Source organism: Eurypyga helias, unplaced genomic scaffold (genome assembly GCF_000690775.1).
Source record: "Eurypyga helias isolate BGI_N326 unplaced genomic scaffold, ASM69077v1 scaffold5916, whole genome shotgun sequence".
NCBI lineage: Eukaryota > Metazoa > Chordata > Aves > Eurypygiformes > Eurypygidae > Eurypyga > Eurypyga helias.
Window position 1 is genome coordinate 37,202 of NW_010258425.1, and position 8,057 is coordinate 45,258.

At 45.3% G+C, this 8,057-nt stretch overlaps 1 protein-coding gene across 1 annotated transcript; it reads right to left on the minus strand.

Annotated features, from left to right (window-relative positions):
* Nucleotides 1-968: 968 nt before the first annotated feature.
* Nucleotides 969-4,632, minus strand: MPC2 (mitochondrial pyruvate carrier 2; the record flags this gene model as incomplete). The annotated part of the gene is made up of 4 exons (XM_010154314.1): nt 969-1,204; nt 1,833-1,944; nt 2,988-3,072; nt 4,592-4,632. Coding segments are annotated over 4 exons (293 nt in total), but the record flags the coding sequence as incomplete, so codon positions are not given.
* Between the last annotated feature and the right edge of the window lie 3,425 nt (nt 4,633-8,057).

Genomic DNA, 8,057 nt, shown 5'->3' on the forward strand with positions numbered 1-8,057 from the left:
TGACTCAAATGAGACTGGGGGAAAGTAGGGGTGGGGAGAGACTTCATAAGAGGCCTTTACTAAACTCCAGTATTTCAAGGCCTTCATTTTCCTAAATGCTGAAGCCTGAAGAAGCTGCTCTCTCACAGTTATCTTTCTCCTGCGTCTACAGTCCTGAACTGTGGTACTGACTCCTGGCTTTGGTGGAAGAGGTCTGGGACAACCCACCAGGGAAGCTCATTAACGCCATCCTCTGAGCGCAGTTGCCTTGTGCTTCTCAGAGGGGCTTTTGCAGGGTGATGTAAAGCCTTGAAAGCTATTCCACAGCAGCCCGTTCTTCCTCTTTACAGGAGCGCAAGTAGGGAAGAGACATTGACTTTCAGGGAAGGCTCCAGTGTTTGCTCACAAACATGCCACTGATGGGAGCAGAGCACTGCCTCCAAAGCTTTGGACAACTGACACGCACATGTTCCCCGAGTGCACACCTTCACGGGAAAGCTGTATGTACTTAAGGGGGTGGGGGTGAGTCAGTAATAGGAGTTCTGGCAGCTCCTTTTTCACACTCCCAAGAACCAGAGACTTGAGTGCACCCATCGTGTGCTTCCAGTTGTAAAGGATGACAGAAGCTAGAGCACCAGTGGCATATTCCAGTTTGCCTTCCTCTTGTTAAAGACAGTGGCTGGGCAAATGAAGCTAGATGTAGCTGAAGCTGAAAAGAACGTCCTTACGCTCCAAGGGAAGAGTGTCAGGGAATGAAATGCAACGATACTGAAAACCAACAACATGGTACGGTAAAACCCCAGCCCGGTCTCACCGTGACATGGAGGCAGATCACTTCAGCCTGAGGCTCTGGGCGATCATCACCAGTAAGTACCGTGTCACTCCGGCACTGTTCAGGGGAGTCAGACTGGGGCCCAGCAACTCATTCTTGGCACAAGCCACAATCAGTTTCTTTTTTAGAGACAATATAAGACACATCATTTTACTTCAATTTAAAAGGTTGCACTTTATTTAAGTGTATGGGATACTTTGTTATTTGCACTTAGAAAACACTTGCTCTCTAGACATTTAGATTTCCTCTTTCCTTTTCTCAGAGGAAAAATCACTAAAATTAGTGAAGCTAGGTCCCATGGGGAAGGGTTTGTGCGTTGTTGGATCCGACGTGTTGGGTTAAGCATCTCTTTGCTGCAGCTGCTCTTGTTTTGCTTTTAGCTCCTGATTATACCTATAGGGGGGAAAAAAAAAAAAAAAGGAGCACACACTAAGAATAGAACTCCAGTTACAGTAACTGTCTTACGAGCAATGCGTTCAGCAAAGGAGGTTTAAAATTACAACGGATTTGAGCATGGAAACTCAGGATAGTAAAGTTCACGTTAGTTATTGTTTGCTAAGTTTGCTTCATTCCTGGCCCGTACTGAAGAAGCCAGAGAACTCCAAATCTACCCCCAAGAAATAATAAGAAAATAAATAAAAAGATGCTGCTTTGCTTAAGAACCCTTTGGTCCAGCTGGTACTGACACAATTCAACACTGCAAGCTGACAGAGGAGGAGAAAGTCTAGGCTGTTTGTCAGTCAGACCTAAAGCTTTTAAAGAATGTCTCAGACCCAGAAACTACAGCTTACATAAAGCATTCCTTAAAATCTGCTCTAGGTATACTAAAAATATATAAAGCTTCACTCCCACTCCACTGAAAAACTAACAGTGTAGCTAAAACGTTCTGCAGTGTTTAATGATCTGGTTCCCCTTGCCTGTTGCACTGACACTGAGGCTGGCAGAACTCAAGAATTCCCGGTTAAGATCAGGTGGTGTGAATGCTTGGTTAGAGTATAGAGTGGTGCTGCTTACTACGTACCTCCATATTCGGAAGAGTTGAGAGCCACCGGCACAGCCAACAAAGAAGTTCACAGCAAACAGACTCCAGTTTTTGGGAATAATAACTAGAGAGTACCGTGACCAAATAAGGCCTGTTGAATGAAAGGGAATGTTTAAAGATGTTAAGGTCTCTAAAGGGAAATATTCAGGCATACCCCTAAGTTTGGAGACTGAATCATGGGCCAGTTTAAGTAAACAAGTTTTACAACTTCATGTTGTAAAACATAAAGACACCTGCTTTTCTTATAACTAGCCGTGAGAAGCGCATAAAGTGCCAGTGGGACAGCTATGGCTGTGTACTGCGTTTTTCCAAAATAACTGGACAATAAGGCCAATCACAGTCTCAACATCAGACAAAGGTCCTCTGTACTCTACAGCAGTCACAGACCTTAATCCTCCAGCGCAGTTGCAGGGTGGTGGGGTTTTGCCGCAGTACATCCAACTTGTCACACCAGTTCAGAGAACCTACCCCTCAGGAAGGGTTTACGTACAATGCAAAACGCACAGCGCTGTCTCGGGTACCAAAGTCAAATCCAGAGAACGAAAGTGGCGGCTGCAATTTCGCCTTTCAGTTTTAGCTGCCGCAAGTCCTGCCCCTGACAAGATCTGGTAGAACACCTGGAGTATCGTTTCTGCCAGCGTGACAACTCATAGCAGACGGCAGCGCAGCAGCCCATGTACCACTGCCTCCAAGTTCTTGTAACATGTGGAAATTTTTTCCACTTACGCTAGTGTAATTTCCCTGCTGTCGTTTAATCCCTTGAAGTCTGTTCTAAAAAAGTCACTATATCCTGGACTGGTTTCAAAATTACTTAGGCTGAAGCAAAAGAGGTCACTTAGTGAAATGAGGGGTATCGCTGTTAACTTCAAGGATGAAACTCGTATCGACTTGCTCTGGACAATTCCAAATTAAAGATGCATGTAGAAAACTTACATCATCACAGAACTCTTACAGGGTAAATTACAGCTAAAGGTCTGTCCTAGAATTACCATCCGACAGCAACAGCAAAAGCTAGCATATTGCGGTTAAGCCTTTCCGTTACAGGTGGATTAATACTGATGGAGAATTTGGAAAGAAGTGCACCCAGTTTTAGAGAGGGTGCTGTGTAGAGGCATGGAGTAACTTTGCCTTTACCTGTGGCCATTAGTACTGCAGACTGTGCTGTGCTGAGCTTTTCTGCTGGTCTGGTCATATCAGCCATTCCGGCACATACCAAACCCTGTAAAGAGAAATCCAGTCAGCACCGGGGCCTCCTGCCGCTGACCGAGCGCTTTACGAGGGGAGGTTGCGTCCTCGCTCCGTGCTTACACTATATGCGTTATGCGGGAGATGGGATGCACTATCTGGGCAGAGTAATTAGGCTCTGGAGACACCATCCACTTCTAGTCCCTTGTGCTAGGAATAAGAACGCAGCGGGGGGGGGTGTGTGTGGAGCTGACTTGCAGTAAAATCCCAGGCAATACTGTATTAGTTTGAGAACAAGGTTCGTTTAAGCAGAGCTCATTAAGAAAGCAGCTGAAAAACAAACTGGTTTTCACACAAGTTGAAGCTGATCTAAATAAGGCCCTTCTTCCTAAAGCTGAGGCTAAGATATTGCTGGTAAAGATGTAGGTGTGACACCATATAGTTGTCACTCAGCTTCATTTGAGGTAAAAGTAATTCTTTAATATAATTTCAGTAAAAGAAGAAAACTCCCAGGTGAAGTAAGGCATAGCTTGGCTGATCTACCGGAGAAGGTTCCTAGCAAACACGCCGCTTGCCTTGTTTTGTTGCGCTATTGCCCTCTACTGGAAACACGATTTCACATTCACAATAACCACCCAAAAACACCCAAACCCAAAAATAAAACCCATCCGAATGCTTTTAGTTCACTGACTGCCACTAAGGACTCCTTTGGCTCCAACCAAGAAATCAGTTTTCAGGGGCAGAGAATTCCACGTACTCTCAGGCGCCCGGGAGAGCCTCTGGCAGGTTACCCACTGCAGCCCCAGTTTCGACTGACAATCCAAGCGACAGCTCAGAGCGTAACGCGTTGCCTGTGGCCTAGAAACAGCCGGGGTTCACAACAGCAAACTTCCGCACCAGCTGGCGACAGGAAGAGCAGGTTATATCCTTGCTTGTTATCAAACAGCTTTATGATTTTAGGGCTCTGTACCAATACAACAACTAGGGGGAGCAGAGAGAATTAGGAGCAGGCATATCGCACAAACGTAGCCAAAGGGTCTAAATAGGAAGCAGAGAGCTACTGGTAGCCAAAATGGCAATTGTCTTCTCTCCCTCTTTTTTTTGTTTTAGGTAGTGGCTGCTCACGTTTTCTCAAGATCACGTTGCGCTCTGACACGCTTTAACCTGCCTTCAAACTCTGAGCCTTAGCAACGCCTTCCTTAACTCTTCAAATTCCTCAGTCTCAGAAGAAATAGGCGCTTTGAGACTTCTGACTTACATGGCAGCTGATGCCTACCCTGAGCAACAGTTAGTGTTTCATGGGAGGAAACTTCGGTGAAACTTTCAGCAAAGGATACAATTTTCCACAAAGCATTTTCCCCCCACATCTTGTGCTGTACTTTGTTAAGGGTGATTTTGCTCATCCCTGTCTCTATTAAAAATTAAAGCCTCGCTGTTAAATCTTTCTGTAGGGTCAGGTAAGATATCTGCTGGGAAACTACCACTCGCTCAATGGATCGCTGTAGATTGCCCTCCGACTGACATCCAGACACCAACTGGCGCCTTGTACTTACCCATTTCATAATAGGTGCCCAGAAAAACACTGTTTTGGGACCTGAGAGAGGAGAGGGTGAAGGAAAAGAAGGTAAATTATTCAGTAAGATGCAGCTGGTTTAATATCCACAGTAAGTTCTGGGTTTGTTCTGTTTTAAGTAATGAATTGTGTATTCACACACAATTGCATTCACACGCAATGGTGTATTCACGCACAGTTTCTACCACTATAGAAGCTCTAACACCTACTACTTATCCTTCATCAACTCAGCGCATCAACCTTCAGTTGTGTTATCAGTCCACACATTTCTGCAACAGATGAGTAGGATTGTTTATTTCCATTTTTAAGCAAACAAGGACAACAGAAATGCATTTTGCCTGCTATAATGCAAAGAGTTAGGACAAGGCCTAGGGATAGTGAAGACGGTATCTATGTAATGATAAAAAACTACCCTACAGCTGGACTAATGGTGTTGGAATTTGAAATCTTGGTGAACTGAATCTTGTAAACTAATACCCCAAAATATTTTATTACTGGTAGTATAACAAGTCAGTCCCTCCTCCTCCCCACAAATCACAGCCCATCTCTTCATGCTACAGGAGACATGCAGCACAGCAGCAGGAGATGGTGGAAGTGAGAGTACCAGTCACAAACCTAAGTGGTGGCAAACGTCACGAGGAGAGCGTCCTCATTCACCTCTGATCTGCACCTCTGGGTAACTAGGTCTTCCTACAGAAAAAATACTTCCCACCCAGTCAACCCCACACCCCCGTAATCTACCAATAGGCAAAGGAGGGTTATGGGAGAAGAGGAAAATATCTACAGGGGTGGAGAAAAGTCCATGGAATGGGATCCGGAGGGGAGAAGCGCCTCTCCTACAAATACATCTATCTTACAGCGGTGCTAGAATGGCAACTGCCTGGTTAAAACAAAGTACTGTCACGCCACACCTACCGCATGCAGAGTGCCAGCCACGCCAGAAATCATTAATCGAGGACTACTGCTCTGAGCCTGAAGAGAGCGAGCACAATCCAAAGTACCAACCCACCGCACTGGGAGACAGCCGGGACACTGGTTCCCACTGCACCCAAACACATTAAGCTGTAGGTCGCGCGAGGCCGCTGCTCAGCGTTCCGGTAATATGCAAGATGACGCCACTGTGAGATGTTACGTATTGTGAGTAAAGCTTTTAAATACAAACGATAAACGCTAGGACTTTGGTTGCTTGCTTGCATTTTAGTTGAGCTAATTTTTCACTAACCATCCAGCCTCAAAACAGACTCGCAGTAACTATTTATAGTCCTGGTTTTAAGCACGCTCAGGTTTAAAACCGTGACTCGGGGAAAAAACAACTGTTGGGTTTCTACAACAGGCACCTACCAAGCAATTCGGAATCTGGGGGATAAAACTAGCTGTTCCAAGTATCAGTTGGTCCATCACCTTAACGCCAACTAAGCCCTATAAAAGGCCCCAGCAGCTAGGGCACAGAAAGGAACAAAAACTCGCTTGGCAGCTTTGCACAAAGCCCTTTTAGACCCACACCACTTGTGACAGCGATCAAGTTTCAAACTGCAGTTAGTAACCAGCAGCACTTTACTCTTTGCTTGGATAACTGAACCACAGGATTTAATTTTTTTTAGGATGCATGGGGTTGTGCAGCCACTGAAACCATCTCATAGTGTCGAATAGAGACAGCTCAATACTCATCCTTTAAGGATATAAACCTCAGTTGCTGTTCTCTTAGGCAGCTATTCAGGATTTCCAGTAACGGGCTGCAAATACAGCTCTGTATCAATCGGCTTCACAGGCGTCCCGCAGAAGTAGATTTAATTACTAGTATCTGTTTTCTTCTAAAACACAAACTCAAACCTGGAGTACTGGAGAATGGGGGGGGGAATATAAATTATTAAATCAACATTCCCCAAATAACTAGTAAAGTTTTTGACATTCCCTAAATGACTATTAACTGTTATTAATAACAGATAATAATTTAAAACTGCCGACTACAAAACTAAGAAACAGCTGAAGACAAGTGAGGTACCAAGCGTGTTAGAAGGGAAGGCTGTCAAACACTGCATGCGGAATACCTCTCCTGGAGGCAAACCACTAAGCACCCAGCCAGGGCGAGCTCTTCCCAAATCCTGACACCCAGAATTTTTTAAGGATGAATTTGACTGCAGCACATCAGAGCAGGGACACACTAGAGGCCAATTTGGGTGTTGTGTGTGACCTGTTTATAGAATTTATGATTTCTGTTAAATGTAAGAAGTCTTTGGCCTGGAGAGTTTAGTTTCATCAGGCAAAGTGAACCAAAGTGGCCAAAGGAGAGGGGGTACAGGCTCAGCCCACGCTTCCCCGTGGATGCCAAGAGCGACATGCCCTGCTCTGTGGCAGCCTAGGGAGTTGGTGTGCTGTACTGCAGGCCTTCGCTGTCCTCCAGCAGCCCCGCTCTGTGCGATGCCAGCCAAAGAAACAGCTTCTCAGACCAGGCATCAGTTATTTTACTGGAAGCTTTCTTTGTGCCAGAAAAGCAGTAAGCATCGTTCTTTGCTTCTTACAAGTGATGTCTAATTTTGTGATAATGACACTTCTATTCTTAAATTAGAATAGAAACAGGGGTGTCACCAGAGATAAAAGGCGAGCCTTTCATTTTTAACCAAGCTGTTTTTGCAGGCAGAGTGACATCTATTATGTAACTTTCCCACCGACCCACCTTTGGGACATTCCAGGCTCAGACAGAAGTGGCAGGGGTTCAGTTTCGACCCCTGCTTGCTCTGTGGCTTTTCTCACTTATGCCAGCAGTATGGACTATGGCATATATATATATACATATACACCTACATATATATACAGAGTCCCTAAAAACTGTATTAGCGGGGTTTTTTTTATTAACCTCAGCATTATGACAGTGAACAAAAGCAGCCCACAGGCAGCTCTGTGAAGCGAAAAGCACTGCACGGGAACCTCCATCGCCTTTCTCAGTTAGTACTACAGTGCTGATGAAGAAAGAACAGAGATGTTCCCAGGGCTTGCCATGCCTGGTATTCAATAAAAGCCATTGCAAGCTGCCACGTTGGATATGTATATATTGACCTAGTGGATTCAGTACCAATGAGACATTTTGACAACTGCAGTTTTCCTCTGTGATTTCTTTAAAGCAACAACTTCCGTTTCGAGGGAGGACGGACCAACTGGCTAAAAGCTAAAGTCCATTTTCACAGCACCTATTCCAGGTAGGTGAAGAGTCAAGGATGCGTATCTCGCTGAAACAGAACAGTGGGAAGAGCAGCCTATGGAACTGCAGGATTTTATCGAGCACTGTTTTCAAGCACACCCCGCCACTGGTGTGCATGACAAACAAACACCCCCTCGGTGGCTCCGGAGCAGATCGTTTTACAAGAGGTTTCTCCCTAGTAACACCAACCGTGTTTGCTCAGGCAAAGGTAAGCCTCGGGTCAGGTAGGGCTAGCTCCTTTCAGGGAATC